Source organism: Ranitomeya variabilis, chromosome 3, assembly GCF_051348905.1.
Source record: "Ranitomeya variabilis isolate aRanVar5 chromosome 3, aRanVar5.hap1, whole genome shotgun sequence".
Lineage (NCBI taxonomy): Eukaryota > Metazoa > Chordata > Amphibia > Anura > Dendrobatidae > Ranitomeya > Ranitomeya variabilis.
The window spans coordinates 154,084,998-154,110,636 of NC_135234.1; the positions used below are offsets into that span (position 1 = coordinate 154,084,998).

The 25,639-nt window shown below is 39.7% G+C and overlaps 1 protein-coding gene across 1 annotated transcript in view; it reads left to right on the forward strand.

Annotated features, from left to right (window-relative positions):
• The window catches only part of CLCN4 (chloride voltage-gated channel 4), a 61,866-nt gene extending 38,274 nt beyond the window's left edge, over positions 1-23,592 (forward strand). Inside the window, exons 10-13 of the mRNA XM_077294745.1 lie at positions 3,624-3,810; positions 7,442-7,840; positions 19,258-19,474; positions 21,150-23,592. Of these exons, the coding sequence (XP_077150860.1) occupies positions 3,624-3,810; positions 7,442-7,840; positions 19,258-19,474; positions 21,150-21,240 (894 nt within the window). The 3' untranslated portion in view covers positions 21,241-23,592. The remainder of the gene's footprint in view (positions 1-3,623; positions 3,811-7,441; positions 7,841-19,257; positions 19,475-21,149) is intronic.
• The last annotated feature ends 2,047 nt before the right edge of the window (positions 23,593-25,639 follow it).

Consider the following 25,639-nt stretch of genomic DNA (forward strand, 5'->3'; position numbering starts at 1 on the left):
GCAACACATCATTACCTGTTAAACTCAACAAGCCCTTCAAGTAAGACATTTCACTGGTCTACACATTTAATGAGAGCCGTGTTCCTCTTTTCTCTTAACCCATGTATATTGTGACCCTCCTTACCAGTGTGTTCATTTAAGTTGTGCATAAAATTGTTCTTAAAGAAGTTGTCCACTACTTGAGTCAACTACTCACCTCCCATACTGGCACCATTCACGCGGTGTCGGCACTCCATCTCCCAGGGCTACTGTGTAGTTGTTGTGACACGTGACGCCAGCGCACAATCATTGCTCCCGTCACTGTCCCCTCCTCCTGTTGAATTGAGCATGACTAGGGAGTCTGAGATCCGCTGCACCCCAGCCTTCCACTTCATGTTTGATTTGTCCGAAGGCGGGGACAGTGACGCCGGCGCTGACTGTGCAACAGCGTTACGTGTCACAACAGCAGCACCGTAACCGCGAGTCCCGACACCACAGGAACAGCGCCGGCACGGGAGGTGAGTATAGGCTTTATTATTTTATGGGGGCCAAACATTTGGATCAAGAACGGGTTGTCTTTTTAGTGGACAACTCATTTAAGGGCGCCTTTTTCACACTTAAATGGGTTAGCCGGACCTATTTAATTTTTTTTATTATGGGCTTACTATCTACCTATTGTGCCCGGCACCAATGTCAGCTGCTATAGAGTGGTCACAAACCGATTCAGCGGCTCCCACTGATGTCGCATTAACAGTGCAGTGACTTTCCTTCAACACTTCTCTATTGACAGGCCATGACTGCTGATGTCATGCAGATTGACAGCCAGCTCTGGCTGTCAATCAGCATGACGTTGGCTGTTGATATAGAGCAGCTGAATCGCCTGCAAGAATTTTAGAACAGTTTGATGGTTAGGACTACCTGTCTGTTAGTTTTTAGGCTCATAGTAAAAAAAATAGTGCTGGACAACCCTTTAAATTTTTTCTTGTTTATCAGACATAAGAGGTATTTTGTTTCTAAACTACTAGCATAAGGGATATGTGAGGTGCCAACTACTGAACAGCTACCATTTCCCTTGACACTTTTTAGAATCTAAAGAATACCTATCTTTTTACATAAAACCTTTAGCTAAGCCTGGTCTTAGTAACACCCACAACAAGTTGAAATAGCTTTTGGAGCACATACCATTCTAATATGTCCAAAAACTCTCAAGTCTCTGAAACTTGTCATCCACTTTTATTACATGGGCAGATCCTCTGCATAAGCTTTCTATTAGCACTACAGGTTCTGAAACTTAATTTCCCTCACTTTTCAGCAGGTGTCAGTGCCCAATAGCTTGCCTGCCTGAACTGAAATACCACCTCTCCTTTATGCCTGCATACAGTTTTTTTTTTTTTCAGAGAGAACAGCAGGAGCACAGAGAAAAACAATCACACCTACTTAAAATCATCTCTCTCAGTGTATCTGCTGCTAGAGACAGATTATCCATTACTATAGGCAGTAAACAGCAGACATATAGTAGCTGGCAACTTGGAGACATTTTTCAGGGTAAGATAATATAATTCTTAAATACAATGATTTGCGGATTATTACAGAGCACATTATCAAGTTGTTGGACATTACGCTGACCATCACAGAGCCTTCCTGAGCTCATAAGGAATGAATGTCAGATTGATTGGAGCCCCACTAATCACCAGGATGGGAGTCGTGGGATGGCATTTGATTTCAGCAGCAGTTCAGCACATACAATAAAAACATAAGCCCTAATTCACTAAGGGTATGTTTCCACGGTAAGGAAACGCTGCTTGTTTGACGCTGCGCAGAGCTGCAGCGTCAAACACGCAGCGTCCAGATGTTCCAGCATAGTGGAGGAGATTTGATGAAATCCCATCTCCACTATGCGTGGAAACCCGCACGCGGCGGCCCTGCGACTCCGGACATGCTGCGCGTCTTTTCAGATCGCAGCATGTCCGTACACCTTGCGGGGACGCAGCGTCCCCGCAAGGCATATCACAGGGCCCTATGGGAGAGAGCGATCATCCCGGATGTGAAGAGTTAACACATCCAGCATGATCGCGACCCATAAAGGGGGCGGGGCTTAGCGCCGAGCGGCTTCGCCGCTGCGGCGATACCGCCGGCCATCCTGACCGTGGAAACATACCCTAAGACTGCTGTTTTGTACACCAGTGTCAATGGGGGGGGCCTGAAGGAATAGGATGCACAGAATTGATTCTAGAGACACACACTACGTAATGAATTTGGCGCATCTTAGCAGTGGCTTTAGCCTCTATGTGCCTCTTCAAAAATATGATTCCAGTTGTAAGATTGCTGGCGTAAGAAACGCCGTCACTTTAGATGAATCTGATGGGCTGGCATAGCCAGGCCCTGCACCTCCCTGGCTCCTCCCCAGGTCCACCCATTTTGGCGGTGCTGGTGTGAAAGCACCAAAAGTCGCAACATATTTCAGCAATTGGTGTTGTGCAAAATTTAGCAACTTTTTTTTACACCAGTTTGCTGGCATAAGCACTTTGATTATTGGAGACCATGAAGTAAATAATAAAGTACTTACATTTTCAAAAGATCTATGTATCTAATATGTTTTTTGTGAACTATAGATTTATTATTCTTACCCTTTAACTTTATTGAATATAATACATCCCAGGTGAACACAGCCTCTTATGGTATCAACTGAGCAAGCCATTATGTCGTAACATCACCTAATAAATCCGCGCCAGTCCCGATGTTCCTTCTAGTAAATTTGCTTCTTGGTAGTGATCAATTATTCAGCCAGTTTTTGCATCAGGACACGTTCTCCTTTATATTAGCCTATAGACTTTTTGCAGGTGTCTTTCCTGTTTCATGAATATTTACAAGCTGTTTTAATACGTGAGACCACCAAGAGTCTCAGCCCTAGAAGGTCGCCTCGGAGCACTTCTCTAAATATTTGAAGAACCTAGAATCATTTAAAAAAAAAATCCATGACACAGTAAGCCTTTTATTGAAGGCATTTTGTGCATACATGTTCCCTATCCAACAATCTGCCATACAGGGAAACTGCTGAGCCTTGTCCTTACTCTCGTTCTAGGAGTTGTGACATATCTGATATGTTTTCCTAATTTCTACCATATCATTGTAACATCTTGCACAGCAAGATACAATATCCTTGCACGTCTTCATGTTCCTGCTTGTCCATATTGCAAGGAGGACACAAGATTTTGGATCAAAAACAGAAGTATTTAAAAATAATGTTGAAAGTCTGTGTAGATAGGCAGATAGATGATATTGTACATTTTAGTTGTCAGACACCTTTTGGTTGGTTTCAGAATCCAAATATTCACCTTCCATTAAACCTTCCATGTGCACATTAATAGAAATATCATCTATAAGTCTGCTCCAAATATGGATTTCGTCTACTTGACCCTGGAGACTTTGTGTCACAGCTTGGGCACACGGGTGGGCCAGTGGAACGTTGCCTTCAGAAACCGACCTTTATTGTCTTTTCTGTATGGCTCTTATGGACAGTGGTAGGAAATATAAAGGTTTGCACCAATTGTCTGGTTTATTGGAATTATCTAGCCTCATTTCCCATTATATTTTGTTACATGTTGCATTTTCATCTGCACAGTTGAGTTTCTTTATTTTTACAGATCCCATCAGGTCTGTTTATTCCAAGCATAGCAGTTGGAGCTATAGCCGGTCGCATAGTCGGTGTTGGAGTTGAGCAGCTGGCCTATCACCACCATGACTGGATCATCTTTAGGAACTGGTGCAGACCAGGAGCAGATTGTGTCACTCCAGGACTCTATGCTATGGTGGGAGCTGCAGCTTGCCTAGGTACAGACCTATTGAATTCCTCCACACCACAAACTAGTGTAATAAAATAGGACACAATATTAGATGGACTATGGCATATGGAGATAAAGTACAGACCCATGCACTTCTAAAAGTGGCACATAATGGCTCTGTACAAAATGTAGTGATAGTATTAATTAAAGGGAATCTGTCAGTAGAATCATCGCTCTATATGGGCATGTAGTCCATATGGGCTCTATATGGGCATGTAGTCCATAGGAAATTGACTAAAATGATATCTTGGTATCTGCGATCTGATGTCTTATTCCAGAGATATTCACATTTTTTTTTATATGTAAATGACCTTTTCCAGGCTTTGGGCCGGAGACTGATCTACATGGGGATCTGCCTCCAGAGATTATTGTAAATGAAAGGGGGAATTACCAGTATGATGTGCAATGGCCGCTCTGTGCTCTACTGTTTTCACTGCAGAGCTGTGGGATTATAAGGCAGGGGTCACATTAGCATATAGCATCCGATGCTCGAGCATCCGATCTGACATGCTAATGAGACCCGGCTCAAATTCTGCTGGGAGTGTGAGCAGAATGTCATTTTACTGTGATCCAATCCTCTCACATGCGAGAATCGGATCACAGGAGAAGGACCAATTAAGCTTTCCATCTTCTTCATTGCCTGTCTCAGGCATATATCGAACTGCGCTTGGATGACATCAAAGTGCAGTCCTATGTTTTGCATGCACCCATTGACTTTAATGGGTGCACGCCATGTGAGATATGCTGCCAATAGTGGCTCTGCCTCATAGAATAACACTGGTCAGAGTGAGATTTTCTCGCATTGCATTCCTCCGTATTATACGCCATTGTGAGCGAGCCCTAACTAACACATCTGCATGTTCCTCTCAACTTCCATGTCACAGGCAAAAAGGGTTGTAATAGTGTTGTAATACAGCAGAGCTGTGAGAGATGCAGCTGCTATTTTATTTGTAAGAAGACAAATGTAATTTCTCCGGTTCTGTGTTACTTACATGTCTCACACTGGTAACTCTCCCTTTTATTAAAAATAATCTCTGGAGGCAGATTCTCATGCAGATCAGTGTCTGTCCCATAGTCCTGAGCAGCTCATTTACATATAAGAAAATCATGGATTTCTCTGGAATAATAGATCGGATCACAGATATGAAGGTTTCATTTTATTCAGCTTCCTATGACCTATATACCTATATAGATGGCTTAGGAGGGCTGATCCCACAGACAGATTCCGTTTATAAAGGATACATTTAGTAATCCAATGTAATATTTTAATAGATATACTTATGGAATTGGTTAATTTTTGATTACTTATGTTTTAGTAGTTGATCATTCAATGTCAAAATGAATGGTAATAAATGATGCCGGGCATTTGATGGTGTTCAATACCTATATTAACTGAGTCTTAAAAATTCAGCTCAGGGGATGACATATAATCTGCTTCAATGTGTTGAAATGTCTATAGACGCTGAACATGTATTTTCAAGCCAAAGCACAATCAGTATTTTTTCCTGGTGTTGCGCTATATTCATAATGTCATGTCATGCTGGCTTTTCTCTGTTTTGGTAATTCAGCTCCAAAAGTGTAAAGTAGATATTGCAGATGGTGAAAAGAGAAACTGTGAAACAATAAAAGAAATGAATTACAGGAAATCAATACCCAGACCACAGTACAAGTGTAAATGTGAACAATAGAAACATTGTGATGTGTAACGTAGCATGGACTAAGGGGGGTAATTAAAGGTCAGGTTGACATTGTAATATATTAGAGGCCTGCTGAAATAGTTATTCCCTAATTTACTGTAGTTATTAGAATTCATGCCTTCAGCAGCAAAATCAACTTGATAAAAACATTCAAAGCTGTCGGGTAAAGTTGGAGTCTGAGCGGCTTCTTTCCTGCCTGATTTATATCCATTGCTGTACATAGAATACATGTAAAGCGCCATGGAATAAATGGCACTATAATAATAAATAATAAAGAAATTGCCAAATACAGAGGGGTTATCCGAGTATAGGTATTTTATTACCTATCTTCAAGATAGATCATCAAAAGCAGATCTTTGGAGGTCTGACACCCGCCGCCCACAGGATCACCTTATTTTTGTTTTGTTAGACAAAGCTAACATTGTAAACCCTTTGATGCAAGCACAGGTCAGCTTCTATTCATAAGAATTGTTGCAGTACCCTGCACTTTGCGTGGATCTCTGCCCAGCAGCTCCATTCTTAGTGTATACATCCGCCAAAGCAAGATTGATCTGATCGGTGGAAACATTGGCATCGGCCCCCAACCAATCTGCTATTGATGACGTATCCTCTAGATAGGTGATCAGATATTTATCTCTGGGTGATAATTTAAGTGTATGTTGGAAAATTTGTTACAGGGTCCCCACCTAAGATTTGTAATGTTTCCTCCTTTTCCAGCAGATGAGTTTTTGGGCCTCCTTAGGCACCATTACCCACATTACGATACTACTTTTACCCACCTGCAGCAGCTTCTTCTATAGCTTCTATCTGCCATTAAAATAGCCTAATCAAATATGAATAGCACACCTAGATCTTTCCCTCCAGTACCTTGTTAAAACAAGTGCTGCAGAGAACATTTTTCATGCAATGGTTCTCTGCCATTCATAACGGATAAATGATCTTTTATGCTGTTTGGAGAGAAAATTATTTTCTATTAAATTCACTTAAGCGTAGAGGAGTTTTGTTACAGAAATGCAAAAGTGTGAATAGAACATTACTGAGTAAAGTTGTTCCCGGTGGAGGGGAGGAGAATGCCACTGCTGGACGTCAATGGTGGCATATTGACTGGATTGGTCCAGTTAATATCCATCTGCCTGATTATTCTCTCTTCCAATTAGCTATTAGTGAGAGTTAGGACTGGAGGCATCTATAATAGGGAGCCCAGAATCTTGTGAAAATACTGGGTTTGCTCATCATCAATCTGCTATTCATTGTTTTAGGCAACAAGAAAGATTTACCTAAAATCAGACAATTTGATAATAAAGAAACATAAAAGACAAAAATAAATTGTTCAAGAAGAAAACAGGTGCATATACACTGCACGGTTATCGGGAATTAATATTTCTCAGAATGCAGTGTAAAGAGGCTGACCATCAAAATGCTCGTTCGTCAGGTGAAATCATCTCTAAGTTTACTATAAAAATTCAACATTCTTGGCAACATTACATCCTATGTTGGCAGAACCATGATAGTATATGCGCAAAGAACGATCTACTACTGGTTGATCTAAATGCACCGTAAGTGCGGTCAGCTTGTCTAAACAGGCTATTCAATGGCCACTGATGCTGATCGGTGACCATTTACGGCCACTGGGCAGCCAGCAAGAACAAGCCATAAATATCAGCTATGTGCTATATAGAACTGACAAGCCATTGTGTTTGGAAAGTTCCAAATGGAGAATATGACTTGCCATTCCCTGAAATGCTCATATTATCTAATAAATTACTGTAGATTTTGGTCTGATTTGTCTGTGTGTCGCGCTCATCCATAGCCACAATGAGAACATTTGTGACTGTGAATTTATTTGTATTCTGTAAATGAATAATGTGTGTTTTTTTTTCTGTAGAAATCAGTATTCCATCGTAATGTTATTTTTAATTTCAGGTGGCGTCACCAGAATGACTGTTTCCTTGGTTGTTATTATGTTTGAGTTGACCGGCGGTCTGGAGTACATAGTACCATTAATGGCAGCCGCAGTAACAAGTAAATGGGTTGCAGATGCATTTGGGAAAGAAGGAATTTATGATGCACACATCCATCTAAATGGATACCCATTCTTGGATGTCAAGGATGAATTCACCCACAGAACTTTAGCAACAGATGTGATGAGACCTCGTCGTGGTGAACCGCCACTCTCTGTTCTCACTCAGGACAATATGACAGTAGAAGATGTGGAGACTCTAATCAAAGACACCGATTATAATGGTTTCCCTGTTGTGGTATCCAGAGACTCAGAGCGTCTGATTGGCTTTGCCCAAAGGAGAGAACTCATAATTGCCATCAGTAAGTTTGGGATGTATAATCTTACATGCATTTTTTATATTACTGTTTTATCATTGAGAAGTTCACTCCTTTAGCATTAAGCACACGACACCAGCATTTAGGTCAATCCTGTATTTTTATTATATAGAGCACAAGTTAATTGATTACATGCCTCTGCACTAAATGGATATATACTATAGCCACTAACAGTGATCATTAAACAAAATCCCAGTCTCATATTGATTTGTGAACAAAGTACCCAACACTTGGCCACAACAAAATCACTCCAAAAATGGCATATTCAAAAAAGGAGAAACATATAGCCCGGTTCACTATGTATTGATTTAGGCCTTCGCCGGAATTTTTTGGAGAGTCTGAAAACTATACATTTTTGGAAAGGTTATAGTATAAGCAATACGAAAAACAATGTTTCCATTTGCCCCGCGTCCCACGTGACCGCCATATTGGATTTTACAAAATGGCTGACGTAAAACCAATTTTCGTTAATATCTCAGCTTATAAATAACATAAAAACAAAATTTGACAGCTAAACATACATTTTAGGGCTAAGAAATGCAATATATATGCTGGACGAGTTCTTCATTGATAATCCAGAACTAAAACAGGTGTGTTTGATGGCAACAGAGGGAATTGAAGCTGCCTGTTCTGAGGAAAACAAGAACACAAAAAGTAAGTCAGTGAAACAAGCAAGCACTTCCCTACTAGAGGCCTTGACCACTGCTGACATAATCACAGTCTTTCAAACATGGGTGAAACAGAGATCCAAAAATGCAATGTTCAAGTCAATGATGAACTACCTACAGCGAGTGGAAACAATCCTTTTATTTGTTGCTGCAACCAGGAATGCAGACCTTGAGCTTCATCTTCAAGCCGGAGAGCAGCTCAGCAAGCTCTTCTTTGCATTTGACCGGATGAAATACAAGCGATTGTGGCCAAGGTATATCACGGACATGCATGACCTTAAAATAAATCACCCTCAAACATGGGAAGAAATGAAAGCGGGTAACATTTCAGTCACGAAAAGTGCTATCCCATTTGTATCCATTGGGGCGGACCATGCATGCGAGCATCTGAACAAGCTGATGAAAATCCATGCTGGCATAGTCGGCATCTCGAACAATGCCAATGCTCGTCAGAGATTCTTCATGGCCACACCTGAACTCTCCCGAGTTGTCAAAGAATATACCAGACAGTTTGATTTAGAACGTGACAAAACCAGAGAGCATCACGATCTTGGGCCAAGTGCAGTCAAGAAGTGTCATCATGTTATTGACAAGATTAAGGAAGCAATTTTGAAACATGGCAACCCATTTGCTGTTGTAGGTGACAAGTTGCACAATGTAATCACCCATGCCTACATCCCTGATGAGTACGTAAAAATGATCCTGAATGCAGATGAGACAGGTCAAAAGCTGTATGAAGACTATGTGTTGGCGCGAATCAATGGGGATGTTAGCCTATGGGCACCAGTAAAGAAGGAGAACAACAGGATGTTCATGTCGGCAAACAAGAAAACCACAGTAAAACTCCGAGACAAGACTGTTGATCTTAAGGAGACCAAGGACTTGTATGGAAGAATGATGGTTTTGGCAAGGTCCAACAGAGACATAAACCAGAAAGTGGCCATTGGGAACTACGAATTCACTCTGACCCCAAGAGCCTTTTTTGCTCCAGATGGTACAATGTTACCATGCCATGACAAATCAAAACTGATCAGTCTCCTTAACAAGTTGGTTATAGTAGAAACTCCACAGAAAGATCTGCAGCCAGAAGATAGGATGGACACAAGATCAGATGCTCCAAGTCGCAAGATAGCCCTGGTAGATGGAATGGTTCTTCTGCAAAAGATGGCCAAGAAACCGGCAACACTAGTGACAGTCAAAGATCTCAGTTACTGCTTCAATGACAGGCTTATGTCTCTCACAGAAAATTACGATGAAATAATCCTTGTGTTTGATACGTATAGGGAAAATTCTCTCAAGGATGCTACCAGGGATAAAAGAAGAAAAGGAAAGGCACCAATTCAGTACCAGGTCAGAGATGAAACAAACATTAATCATATTCCAATGAACAGGTTCCTTTCACATGACAAGACAAAGGCTGACCTGACCAACTATCTTGCTGCAAAGACTCTAGAGTTCAACAGTTCATCACAAAAACTGGTCATCACTTGTTCTTCAGGGTGTACCAGGAGCAACAAAAACTTAGTTTTCGACGACAACAATCACGAAGAAGCAGACACACTGTTGATCTACCAAGCTGTCTTGGCAACACAACGAAACCCACCGGATGCAAGGATGGTTTTCTTCTCCCCTGATACCGATGTACTGGTGTTGGTCATAGCTAACTATGACCTCATGCTGAAGAATACATCGATTTCAATGGTCTCTGGGATGATCGAGATAGAGCCAATAAGGCGAGTCATAGGGGCAGACAGAGCAAAGGCTTTGACAGCCTTCCATGCATTCACTGGTGCTGACACAACTGGAAGGTTATCTCGAATTGGCAAAGCAATCTGGCTGCAAGCTTACATGAACGCAACACCAGATGTAATCAGTTCTCTGCAGATGCTTTCGACTGAAAAAGAAGTGAGCGAAACTATGTTGTCAACTCTTGCTACCTTCGTATGTTTTGCTTACTCTCCAAAAGGCATTTTTATTAAGAATATTCCCGAACTGCGATGGCATCTATTTTGCAAGCATATGGCAGAAAGTGACAGGTTACCTCCTACACTCGGAGCTCTAAAACAACATGTCCTCAGAGTCCATATCCAAGCCAGAGTGTGGGGACAAGCTAACATTGCTTTGCAGGATTCTCAGCTGGATCCCGAGAAGAATGGCTATCACAAAGGGTTGGATGGACAGTTGAAACCAACCATGACAGATGTTCTTCCAGCTCCAAAAGCAATAATCGAGATGATTAGTTGTCAATGCAAACATGACTGTTCTTCTTCAAGGTGTTCGTGCCGAAAAAATAACTTATCCTGTACCGATCTTTGTCAGTGTGACAGCGAGTGTATGAATGACGAGGACACTCAGACCAAATATGAAACTGATGATGACAGTGATGGTGGCGATATGTAAAGACACTCTGGTTGTTCAAAAGTTAAAAACATTAACTCTCTGCTTTTCGAGTTCGAAAATTTGTTCAAATATAAACCGATACAATTTGTAGTCGTATATAGAGTATTTATTTGGATACCACTGCATTTCTTAGTACTCAAAATGTATGTTTAGCTGTCAAAATTTAAGTTTTACGTTACTTACAAGCTGAGATATTAACGAAAATCGATGTAAATCAGCCATTTTGTAAAATCCAAGATGGCGGCCACTTAGGACTCGGGGCAAATGGAAACATTGTTTTTCTTATTGCTTATACCATAGCCTTTCCAAAAATGTACATATTTGAAACTCTCCAGAAAATTCCGGCTAAATTACATAGTGAACCGGACTAATAGGAGTGTTTATAAAAATACTAAAAATCTTTATTAACACTCTGGAGAATAAACGACATAACATTTATAGAAGTGCAAGTAAGGACACACAGTAGTGGCGCCCCCCAGCAATATACAGGTTTACAATTTCCTATTACAGTACATACTTGTTAGTGCTGGTATGCAAGACCATGTAGCTTTTTCGCCATTTTTTTGTGAGAAAGTGCCTCTACTTAAAAGTAACAACCTGTCTGCCATCAATTGACAAAATCTTTAGTATATAAAAGTCAATAGAGTCATAGAGGCATAGTCATACAGTCAGGCAAAAAAGTAATACACAGACGTTTTATGTGCAGCCATCCTGTATACATGTAAAGATATGGACATGGGTTATCTTACCAATTGCTTGGAGAACAGATTAGACCTTGTTAAGAGCTTGTGTCTACTATAAAACAGTAGAAACAGGATATTTAATAATAATATTTTTTTTTTCTATTCATATAGCGCCAACATATCCTGCAGCACTTTACAATTAATTAGGGCAATAAGGATGAAAACTAATTCTGTATCATAGTTGCTGTCGGTACATGTCTATATCTTTTAAATTATTTGCAAAATGATAGCACACACATCATTTTTGCTTTATACTTATCATTTGAATAAAGGGAATCTATCACCTGATTTTTGAGAACAGCTTAATGTAGAAACAGAGGCCTTAATTTAAGTGAGGTCACCAATTCAGCTTCTTGCTGTAGTTATGATAAAATCACTAGATGACCAGCAAACCTGCTGCCCTGCATTCCTCCATATTCATAAGCTCTGTATAATCCCGCCCCATCAATGATTGTCACCTTTCTGCCTTTGCACAGAGTACACAAAAAGCTGCCGATCAGTGGTGTGAGTGGGGTTATAGACAGCTCTTCATTCAGAGAACTGGTAGATCTGCAGCAGATAAAACAGTGATTTTATAAAAACTGCAGGAAGCAGCTCAGTAAGAGATGCATCACAGAAATTATGATCTCTAGTTGTGTTCTCAGATGGGGTAGCAAAAGTCACACCATATAACAATAGTATATATCATCTATGCATTACACGCCTTCAACCCTGAAATTACAACACCACGAAGAAAATGTCGTGGAGTTACGAAAATCACAGGATAGACATGTTAGTGTTGTGTAAATGATGAAAAAATAGAAGCAAAATTCTCAAAACATCTTGATTTATTCAGTATGGAGAATGAGCACCTTGTGTAGAAATTCCCGCACTTACACATTAATTGATGGATGTTTGAGCAATGTCCTACCATGCTGAATGCACAGATCATCAAGATCTGCAGCTGGTATAACGCTAGCATCCTGATGCCAGTCCTAACCCAAATAAGTGATGCCAGATATGACTGTACATTACTCCAGTTAAGCCAAGCAAAAGATTCTCAAGACCCTGGTCCAACGGCCACATCGGTGCTCTGAGGCAACCACACCTGAGCACTGCAAAATTCCTACTACCTGCCTGCATCCTGGTTACTCTTCTAATTAGTAGGCCTCCTCAGCATCATGAGTCAGACCACTAATCCGAAGAGATGCCCAGGATGATAGCATGTAGTATGAATTTCACAATGCTCAAGTCCAGCTGCCATGGAGCCCCAACATGGCCGCTGGACCAAGGTCCTGGAAATCTTTCTGCTCAACTCTAGAATACAATTTATGTACATTAAAGCCAAATGGGCTTTCTGATGGTGGAGACTGAATGTCCATGCAACAGTTATCTCATATCTATCACCAGCTTTAGGCTTTACACATTACACTAATGGTGGCTGAACCTGCCCAGATTTTGACTGGATCCCCGGAATCTCCCATGATGATGTGGATAACATTGATTGAATATTTGGATTTCAGTTTGTTCAATCCTTTTGTTCTCAGCAAAAATTAGTCGCCATCTGAAGTGCCTGGCAGCGGCCGATTCCCTTCTTTCCGGTAGGAACACAAGTCCACATACCACAGTTGAACGTGTAGTCTGGGGGGGTTGGAAATGATAACGGTCTGCCAAATGGCTTGTGTATGACCAGTCCTGATTTCATAGGCTGTTTATAGAACTTTTTTGAGTTTAGAATTTTTAACAACAAATGGTTAATCATCATGTTTCCACATGAACACATGTCATTAGAAGTATAAACTGTAAAGGGACTGGCCAAATGTAATATTCATATTTTGCTTCAAATTTCCCATGTAAAGCCCCTAAGTTCACATCAGGTATCTTGTCTCATTGCACAATAACATACCACAATCAAAGAGGAAAAAACACTAAACATTTAAAACATTTCAACCATTTTCTCCAAAACTTATCACAATTTTCTAAACATACACAAGAAACCTCTTGATCACAGTGGGCTGCTGTGAAGCCGCTGCCAGGACGTTTTTTCTAAATTCCTTTTAATCAAGACGTTTCTTGTTTACAGAGTAGATCAGGTTCACATGACTAGGACTGCTTACCCTGCAGTTCTAAAATGTTAGTAAACATCCTTTTTTTTTTTTTTTTTTAAATCTTCTTCTTAAAAAAAAAAATGATTATAAACTCACTTGCATTAACCCTTTCCCAAGTACGGCACAAATCTGGAGAAGGTGTATGGGGCAGGCTCAGAGGCTGAACTCACACCTTACCCGCCAGATAATGACTGTGACACACAGCCAGGAACTGCCTTTAACAGCTGGTTGCTAATCTGTTAAATGTGATAATATAATTGGGCCATTCTATGGGCACCCATTGCCCAACTCACCACCCCGAGATGCAGTCACTTGATGCAGATGCCTTGCTAGGGCAGATTCTGGTCTGCTGAAAATCCCCTTGTTTGCCATTACAGCCCCGTTGAAGCCCAGGCTGTAGTTGGGCTTCAAAGGAGACCATGATTTTTCCTATGTGCAGCAATACTTTTGTATTTCTGTATATACTATACTATATACTATTTATATACAGTATATATATAAATTCTAATTACCTCAACCCCCTTTATCCCATTGAAAATTAAAGTGTTTAAAATAAAAAACAAGAACACATATTAGGTATCGTTTATTGTAATGCTGCAAAAAAGTGAAATTAGAAGCAATCAAAATGTTATATCTATCCCAAGTCCTTACGCTCTATCAACAGAAAAAATAAAACACTGTGGGTCTGAATTTTTGTACCACTAAAATTATAAAAACTGCACAAGTTTGATATGCCCATAATCATACTAACCTGGAGAATCTTAGTGTCAGATTAGTGCATGATTAACATTGTAAAAACAAAGCCCAAAAACAATGATGGAATTGTGTTTTGCTTTTTGTATTTTCATTGCTCTTGGAATTTTTTTCCCTATTTTTCAGTACGATGTGTGGTAAAATGTGTCTTTCAAAAAGTAAAACTAACCCTACAAGAAAAAACAACATATGTCTATATGGACAAAAAAATAAAAAGTTATGGTTTTTGGAAGAAAGCGATGAAAAAAACACTAACAAAAAAATGAAGCTCAGTCAAAGCAGGAAGGGGTTATTGGCAAAAGGGAATTAGCAAAAGGCTTCACAGCACCTTTCTGACAATAGGCCATGGACAGAAAGATGGGAAATTAAGTTATGTTTTAAAAGGCAATGGACTAGGTATATACACTTGTACTCAAAAGTTTACATACCCCAACAGAATTTTTGCTTTTTTTTGCCTTTTTTCAGAGAATATGAATGATAACACCAAAACTTTTTCTACACTCATGGTTAGTGATTGGGTGAAGCCATTTGTTGTCAAACTACTGTGTTTTCTCTTTTTAAATCATAATGACAATCCAAAACATCCGAATGACCCTGATCAAAAGTTCACTTACCCCATTTCTTAATACCGTGTATTGCCCCCTCTAGCATCAATGACAGCTTGACGTCTTTTGTGGTAGTTGTAGATGAGGTTCTTTATTTTCTCAGATGGTAAGGCTGCCCACTCGTCTTGGCAAAAAGCCTCCAGTTCCTGTAAATTCCAGGGCTGTCTAGCATGAACTGTGCGCTTGACATCTCCCTAGAGTGGCTCAATGATATTGAACTCAGGAGACTGAGATGGACACTCAAGAACCTTCACTTTGTTCTGCTGTAGCCAATGACAGGTCAGCTTGGCCTTGTGTTTTGAATCGTCATGTTGGAAAGTCCAAATATGTCCTATGCGCAGCTTCCAGGCTGATGAGTGCAAATTTGCCTCCAGTATTTGCTGATAATGTGCTGTATTCATCTTTCCTTCAACTTTGACCAAGTTTCCTGTGCCTTTGTAGCTCACACATCTCCAAAACATCAGCGACCCAACTCTGTGCTTTACAGTAGGAATGGTGTTCCTTTCACCATAGGCCTTGTTGACCTCTCTCCAAATGTAACATTTATGGTTGTGGCCAAAAAGTTAAATTTTGTGGCCAAAAAGTTAAATTTTGGTCTCATCACTCCAAATTAATTGTTCCAGAAGTTTTGAGGCTTGTCTCTGTGCTGTTTTGCTTATTGTTTGTGAGATACTTTGTGACATTTGTGCAGTAATGGCCTTCTTCTGGCAACTCGACCACGCAGTCCATTTTTCTTCAAGTGTTTCCTTATTGTGCATCTTGAAACAGCCACACCACTAGTTTTCAGAGAGTCCTGTATTTCAGCTGATGTTATTTGTGGGTTTTTCTTTGCATCCCAAACAATTTTCCTGGCAGTTATGGAAGACATTTTTGTTGGTCTACCTGACCGTGGTTTTGTTTTTACAGAGCCCCTGATATTCGATTTGTTAATCACAGTTTGAATGCTGCTGACTGGCATCAACAATTCCTTGGATATCTTTTTGTATCCCTTTCCTGTTTTATACAGTTCAACTACCTATTCCTGTATATCCTTTGACAGTTCTTTTGCTTTCCCCATGACTAACAATCCAGAAACATAAGTGGCTGGATGAAAGATGCAAGGGTCTGTCTGGATCCCAGAAACTAACTCAGCTTCCATGCACACACACTGATTACAAGCAAACAGGTCACCAGTGAGAATGTATGCCGGAGTATGTAAACTTTTGAGCACAACTGTAGCTAGTACTTTTGAAAAAAGACACATGTCCTTAAAAGTCCAACTGAGAAATGGGCGAGGATACAGGGCGATATTCTCCTAGTTTAACTCTACCTAGAACATATGATGCATGCGTATTTTAGAGCCCAAGTGCACTCATTTTCCAAGAAGACCTGTGTCTTTATTTTACCTTAAAACTATGACACTATGAATTTCTGATAATTTTATATTTCAAAAGATGATCTATATAAATAAAAATCTTACAATTTTCACCCTGGACACTAGATCTAATATTACACTCCTACTTCTTGGTGGCCTCAGGCACATGTACAGTAACAGCAATAGACCGACTGAAACTCAATTTTTTGGATAGAAACCTTCTTCAGTAAAGGTTAGGAAATTTAAGTCTAACTGATAGTGTGAAAATTGAAATAGGCTAGGGAACAAAGAAAGCACAATAGGGTGTTATACAAATTAATGTAGTGATCATATATGGTTCCGCTCACCTGATATAAAGGTATAAAAATAAGTTTCCAGATGCTGCAGCCCCACAGATTGTCAGATCCAATGTAGTAATATGGGTAGTAATGAAGCAGTGGGAGACCTGCCCTGCTGGTGTACATCCAATCAAGGTGTCAGAATCAAGTGAAAGTGTTGACAGTGCGGTTTATTCTCTATGCGTTTCAAAGTATTATGACTTCTTCAGGAGCACCACAAAGATCTTTGAAAGGCATAGAGAATAAACCACACTGTCAACACTGTTGCTTGATTCTGACTCCTTGATTGGATATGTATCAGCCGCACAGCCGATCACCCGCTATTTTCTCATTACCCATGGGGTGAAAATTGCAAGATTTCAGTTTTTGCTTTTAATATGGATAGTGATGTGGAAAATTAAAAAAATAAAATAAATTTAACAAAGAAATTTGATTGAAAGGGTTTTCCCTCTTTCAGGAAGTAGATGAAAAATGTTATCAAATACATAAAATAACAAATGGCAGGTATTCACTCTCCCTGGGTCCTTGCTGTCTGCCAGAGGTTTCTAGTGTCTTGGTGAAAACACGTCAGCCGTGCCCATAAACTCTATCTAGTGGCTGAGCTCAGCAGCTCATGTTGTCTTCATCAGCACTGTTATAGATCTCAGCGGTGATGCTCTCTATCAATGTGATATCACTGCTGCAGCCAAATCACCAATACACAAGCAGCAACGGCGATCCAGTATTCAATCTGATTATGGTGAATGCCTGCTGTTTTATAGAATGTGGGGTCCATTTTCCTGAAAGCACCTTTAAATAATGGGTAATTTTCTCATGATACATCTCCTTTAACCTTTTGATGTTATGATTATAATTTCGAACTGAGCTGAGGATGAGACAATGTGCACATAGGGTGTGACGCTGAGTCACCTCGTACAAACAAGCCGTGAGATGGGATAGTCAAAGAGCCTGAGGTCAGAAGTCAGGAGGGTATGTCACAAACAGTAGGAAGAGATAAAGGCATAGTCAGGTAACATTCCAAGGTCAAAATACCAGGGGATGAGGGATCAGAGCAGAAGGGGTGATTTTCCAAAGTTTAAACCACAATGACTTGCTCTCCTCACCTGAGAATGGCAGATAGGATTAGTACAGGTTAATTAAATTAGTGAAATGTGTCAAGTAAACATTGGCTGGTCAAGGTGTGAAATTGAGCAATACCTATCCAGCTCAAGGGCTAGCCAAAGTGTAAAAGTGGAATGAGTGGAACAGGCTGCCACGAGAGGTGGTGAGTTCTCCATCAATGGAAGCCTTCAAACAAAGGCTGGACAGACATCTGTCTGAGATGGTTTACTGAATCCTGCATTGAGCAGGGGGTTGGACTCAATGACCCTGGAGGTCCCTTCCATCTCTACCATTCTATGATTCTATGATACTCAACGACTCTGCAATCCAGCCATAAAAATCCCAATACACCTCAAAAAATGTTTGTCTAGACATATGTATTAAACCAGGTCCATAAGATAATATTATTAATAGTATGTAAAGTTTGTAAAGCATGAAACTCCAAGACTAAGCTTTTATACAGCTGGTGAGCATAAAAGGTTCACAGCCTTATTTTCTCTGTGTTGATAAGCAGAAAAATGTAATTATTGATGTTCGTTCTCCAGCGTCCTTCACATCTGCTACAGTATCAATCATAATGCTGAGAAAAGGCCAATTTTTATGCCTGGCTAATCTCATCTATCAAACTATTAATTAACTCTTTTTATGAAGAGTAACATAGACTACCTGCAGTCGGATCACATTAAGCTCGTAGACATGATGGTGTACATGATACTGGCAAGGTTTCTTAAGATAAAGAGTGAATATCTCTCCAAGCTCAAGCTCTTGTCATTTTATTTCATAAGAATTACAGCAAAACTGTCATGAAATAAAATAGGCATAGATTTTAAAATAAAGACATATTACAAGATTGTCAACATATAAAGCGGCTTTCCACATAAATGAACATTTAGAAAATAGTATGATAAACTGAATTATTCAGCTCTGTTCACCTCCTATTTTCCAGGTAAGTTGTTGCTCTTCGACCAGAGTGTTCCCTGATGTATGCTCAACTAGTCCCCCATGTACCTAACCCTTTCCAAGAGTAATCTTTCCGTCCACTATGGACTGGTAAGCTTCAGGATATATTTTTTCACTGTGGTTGTTCATAATTTTCTCTCCAGTGGACCACAGTAAAAAAATATACTGTCTGGTACATTCTCACGCATTATAAACATTCCATAACTGTTGGAATAGCAAGAGGGAAATCGTGTCACTGTTTATATTATATTCAGAATACTTAGAAGATACATTAATCTTGTAACATCTGGATATTCATCATGATATGAGGAATTGGTCATTAAATTACTTGGTTCCAATGTCATTAATATCTCTAGGAAATATTGCTTACAGGATAATTTGCTTCATTTCTAGAGAATGCCAGACAGAGGCAAGATGGAGTGGTGAGCAACTCGATTATATATTTCACAGAAGACCCACCAGAGCTTCCAGCTAATAGTCCTTATCCTCTGAAACTGAGACGCATTCTCAACCTAAGTCCCTTCACTGTCACCGACCACACTCCAATGGAGACTGTAGTGGACATCTTTAGGAAACTTGGATTGAGACAATGTCTTGTTACTCGGAGTGGGTAAGAATCGTTTTAAGTGGATTTTGAGTTTTGCTTTTTATTTACATCATAGATTAAATGTGATATACCGATGTATTCATACCTCATCTTTTATCCTTATTTGCTTTCTTCTCCTGGTTGAACTTAACAGAACAGGCAACATGAATCAGACACTCTGTGTGTTCTGTCAGCCATGTATGTTTTACTCTGAAATGTTATGGTTTTTCAGATAAAATATCCTGTACTTTGTAAAGCTGCAATGGATCTATGGCCCCGATTCATCAAGATTGGTATGGTTAATGCCAGTGTTGATACCCCATTATCAACACTGGCATTAACCATATCAATCTTGATGATACTAGAGTAAAAAACGCTGGTTTCATTAAGAAGCACACGCCTCTTAATGAATCAGGCACATCAGATAATTATTTCAGGCTTAAGGTACACCACAGCTCGTCATGAATCAGACGAGCTATGGTGTTACGCCCTGTTCTGCCCCCGTTCCGCCTCAGCTTCACCCGCTGTCGCAAAGCTTGGTGAAACAAGTGTGAAAACGCCAAAAGTTGCAGTGTTTTTCTTCAACCTTGAGTTATGCAAAAATTCCGCAACTTACCAAACTATTTTACTCCAGATTTTTTTCAAAAACACTTTGATCAATCGGGACCTTTCTGTCTTAGATGACTAGTGCAAGGCAGGTCCTAGAACTATTTTATTACCCCCCTTCCCATTAGGGCAGATGAACAGGCCATAGAGCTTCTCATCCGAGAGAATCGGGCTGATGAGGCAAATAACACTCTGATCAAAGTCTGATTAGAGTGTGATTGCAGTGTGCTCTGATTCTCTTGGATGAAGAGAAGATGCAGAGAAAAAATTCTCCATCTTCTCCATTCTGTGAGTGTGCAGAAATCAGACTACAATCAGATGTCATCCTAGAGCTGTCTGACGTTTCCCACACATTCAATGACTTGCATGGCTGAGTGCGTTCCGAATATCAGATCAAACTCAGGCATGCAGCAATTTTTGCCTCAGACACTGTTCGAGGAAAAAAATTGGACATGTGCAAGGTCCCGTAGACTAACATTCATCTGAGTACTATCTGATGTTTTGTTGGCTTACAAAGCACAATCGCTTTCACTCATATTCTGAGCTTCTGTTGAATGCTATAAAGAAGAGGAAACCCTCTATATACACAGAAATAACCGAGCTGCTTAGAAAAGTATCTTGTGCTTGTATTTTGTATGGAAAAATGCTAACAAGGAGCTTCAATTAAAAAAAGTAGGCAGATGAGTTTCCTAAATGCTTCAGCACATTCCTGGTACAAAGTCTTAACACCTGTGTTACTGTGAAACTTTGCACCCCTCTCATGCCCTTGGGAGCCATCTTAATTAAAAAAAAATTTTTTTTTTCAGAAGGGTACAGAAAACGCAGTGTATGACCTGCTAGGTAAAAGTGTTGATTGTCAGAAAGCTTCCAATGTGCTCAGTCATTTCAGCACCACATCTGCTCAAATATCCTGCATCCAAATGGAAATGAACAAATAACACATCATGTCTTTTTCTTCTCGTTTCTCACTGTTTTATGGAGGCGCAGAGACAGATTTTGTGTGATTTACTGGGGCCACGTGCACAGTAAAATGAAATGTAGGGAACTGTTTTCTAATGATCTTTTATGTCTTGTTCCTGGTTCTTTCCTGCAGGAGGCTTCTGGGTATTATCACGAAAAAGGATGTTTTAAGACACATGGCTCAGATGGCTAATCAAGACCCAGAATCCATTATGTTCAACTAGACTACATTGCATATGGGAGGAACGAGCTGCAAAAGTGCCCGATTCTTTGGAAAGCTTTTTTTTCTCATATTAATTAGACTGAGAAGCAAAAGTTGAAATTGTATTTAGGATTAGAAACTGTAACATGTCACACAAAGATGAAGGTCCAAGCAGGATCCTCACAATGATGTACAATGCACCTTCTATAACGGTCACTTACCAACGCACGTCACTCAAGATCAGCCATGTTGCTTTGGCTATACTGCATGTTTGTGAGTGGATAGGAATTTCTCACCTACAATTGGAGAATTTCAGAGTATTTTATAATAAAAAACTACTACAAACAGATAAAAAGAAGTGTTCAATCTGAATCTGTACATTTTGTGAAATCCATGTATACAACTTCTCATTCAACAGGTCTGTTATTTTCTTTGAATTAACCATGTAAGGGTATGTGCACACAGCGACTTTTAGTCGCCGGAGTACCCACATCCTTTTTGAAACAGAAGACGCTTCAGGAAAATGCTGGCAATGCTTTACCTGGAGCATCTTTCCTGGCGTTTTCTCGGACGTTGTTTGTGGTGGCTCTGCTTTTTTCTACATCCCCTATACAAAATAGTTTCTTTTTTTTACCGCTTCACAAATTTTGAAGCCTAAAGTGGTTAAAAGAAGAAACGAAGGACAGAACACACAGCAAGTCATTTTGTCATTGCAGTACATATATTTTTTTTTGCTTTTTCCCCCCTTTTTTAAGCATTTTTTCCAGGCAGGTTCCTGGCCTAATCTGCCTAAAACAGACATTGTGTGCATATACCCTAAGACTTTCTTTAATCTGAGGTTTTCATTTTTTTTCAGGCTGTACATTTTCTACATTTAATTGCTTTATGTTTAAGGACTTTAACAGTATTTTGTTCGTGTGACCGAAATCTATTATATGTTCTTGCATCTATATTTTAAGTGAGGTGGAGACAAATTACACTGTGTCACAAAGGTTTTGTCCCTCGGACAATTTTGAGTGTTCCTGATAGTAGTTTTTCATGCTGATTTCAGAAATGACTTCAGATTTTTCCGATCACGTATGGTTTTTGAGAAATGATACGAAACATTATAATATTCTGTTATAATCCTAAAAACTCTTTTATGAACTTTTTCTGAAACAGTATATTTTGAATTTTCCACTGAAATAACATAAATCGCTGATCTACCCATATGCAAGCACTTATTATGCGAATTCCGCGCAGGCGCAGTGAATCATTCGGCTGACCATGTAGGGAGCACACCACATCTCCTGGGCAGGGGAGGAATCAAAAGACAATACTGACATTATAGCAGGTGATCACCGAGGATTTCTTTTGTCAGGTAAAATATTTCACTGAATGTTTTTAACCACTTTACGCCACGTCCTTGTGTTAAATATGCTTATTTTGCACATTTATCTAATCAGGACTATTTACCAGGTGCATTACTCTTAAAGAAAAAATGTCATGATATTTTCATAAAAAATGTAGTGGTTTATTGAATTGTCCACAGAAAAACCACATTGCAGCAAAACATAAAAATAGATGAAATAGTTACATACAGATTGTCCATTTGTTCCTATCAGCGTTTGTTCCACATTTTTCCCAAAGTTCTGAATGGTAAAAGGCGTCTGTCTGTGTGAAGTCTGAAGTCATCTTTTTGTCATGGAGTAGAATCATGGCTACCAGCTGTCAATTCCTTGTGTGTCCTCTGTAGTCCGTGGAGAATGATGGAGAAGGCCCAAGGTGACAGGCCCCATGTGACCAATCCCACCCTCCTAAGAGATGTTATTTATATGTCCCACAGACCACATGTCCTCTCTATATGGTGTTAACTTATACTCTGAGCTATATATACATAAATAACTTTTGTAACGTCAGCAAAAGACAATGTGTTCAGTACAGAATTGAGAATAAGAATAATTCAATTAATAATTAATATTTAACACCTTGTCAACAGCAGGGCACCGAACTTTGAACAACTCGTGGACAACATGCTCACAGCATATCATTTGATGAAATGCAATATGTCACTAAAAATGCATTTTCTACATTCTCACTTGGACTTTTTTCCAGCCAATCTTGGTGCTGTTAGCCATGAACACGGTGAAAGATTTCACCAAGACATTGTGCTGATGGAGAAAAGGTACCAGGGAAAGTGGAGTACGTCAATGCTGGCTGACTATTGCTGGAATCTTATTCGAGAAGCATCTGACACGGATTATAAATGAAAGTCTTTTGCAAAACACTTTTGAACAATTACTTTTGCTACTGATATCGATGCACATGTATGTAGTGTCTTGGACGTCATAATGTAGACTATAAACTGTTGTTTCTTAAAACCTTACGTGATACAGACTTTTAGAGCATATATTCGTGTTCAGCAGATTAAAATCTATAAGATACAATAAAATTTTCTCAGGGGACAAGAACTTCCCTGAAATCTCAGGACAGTGAAATAGACACAAATCTATCAGATTCTAGCTTTCAGTCTACAAATTAGGCCTCAAATCAGGACTAAGTACATTTTTCACACTTGTCCAGACCCAAATATTAATTTCCTACCATGTCCCAACAATTGTTTGTTTTAAACTATAATGTGCCACAACCTAGCAGTATTCGCCTACTCAAAAACAGTATTTTGGTCCTACTGTAAGGCCAAGGCCTCATAGTACTCACATAATGTGGGAACTGCCAAATTCTTTTGTTATTTCAGGAGTCTTGTAGATATTCTAGTATAGTATGCCAATGAAAAGGGTCCTGCCATATTTTCACAGAATTGATAACACCAATGCCCCCATGAGTGGACAGTATCATCCACAGTGCCCTAATAATACGGTTAGTGATAGTGCAACATAGGCAAGCCAACCTCAGTGATCCCATAACACCCAACCACAGAGCCTCATTACTCAACCAAGCACATTGCCCTCAGAACTAAGCCAGTTACAGTGTCCCCATAACTATGCTACGCACAGTGATCCCATAACTAAGCCATCTACAGTCCATCCGTGATCGAGCCAAACACAGTGCCTCCATAATTCAACCACAGAGCTGCCATAACTAAGCAGGTCACAGTGCCCCCAGTACAGTGACATGCACAGCGACCACACAGAATATCTACAGAGCCTCCATAATGATGACTGCTATATCACTATAGTGTCAGCCATTGTGGCCCCATAATAACTGCAAAAAAGCCCACGCTATCCACAGGCCCTACAAAACAACATGTACTGTACAGCCGAGATAAAATTATAAACCAGTCTGATGAAAACTGAGATATAAAGTGATCTAGGCTTGCGATATGTTCACTCGATAGTCGCTCAAAAAGGAAGCTATGCTGACCTGTTGTTTGGGTGACCAGTGGCCAAAAATCCAAGTATATGTAGTTAAGGTATATGTGTATAAATGGTCAAACAATGAAGAAATTATGCATCCCTGGGATAGAACGTAAAAACAGCTGAAAAAAGCGTCTATGTCAGTTATTCTTAATGCATTGAATTCTAGGGGAAAATATTGTGCAGTAACACAAAAAAGATAGAAATAAACTATTACATTTAACTGGATTATCTATATAGGTAGAAAAGTAATATATCTACATTCTGCCATCTGAAATACGGTAGATATCCTCGGCATAATGGTTTGTGGCCGCAGTGGTGGGCACCAGTGTTGTGCCCCTCTAGACTCCAGCTGAGGTATTCTGACCTACAGTAGATGCATACAATATCTATACATTTATAGGTGATTGATGTTTTATTTAGTTATTTGTTTTTGGTGTTATGTTAATTAGGCTAAATCTCTAAGCTGCTTTTTTTTCTATTTAGATGTTTGGCACCAGAAACGTACGCTGCTTATACAGATGATGACTATATGACTGAAAAGGTAAAACTGTATGGACTGCCTCAATGCTACAAAGAAGGCAGGGCCTAAGGTCTTGTTCACGCTATTACTGCCCTATTTGTTGTGACAAAAATGACAGAATCCACATTGTGATAAAAGCGGCGAAGGGGAAAAATACACAAAATAGAGTGAACCTATTAGAGGAGAATAAAAAGTAAAAAAATATGGTAAGGCTCACCTAGTGGATAGAGTGGTAACTCCTGGATTAAAAGGTCCAACTGCTGGAAAAATGTCTCTTGCTGCAAAAATAGTAGATGAAGGCTCTTTTATTGGACAACATGTTTCTGGGAAACCATCATTTGAAGTCTCCAGTGAAGTTCGCTGCTTTCTGTACCCCTGTCAAAGACCACTAACCAGATCAGAGTTCCTGATTAACTGACCATCTCAGAGACCAGAAAGTAATATTAGCAGTACCACCTATACCCTCCAACCTTCAACAAACATCAAATATATATTCACTACATTCACCATCATATATATATATATACACAGCAAATATTTTTATG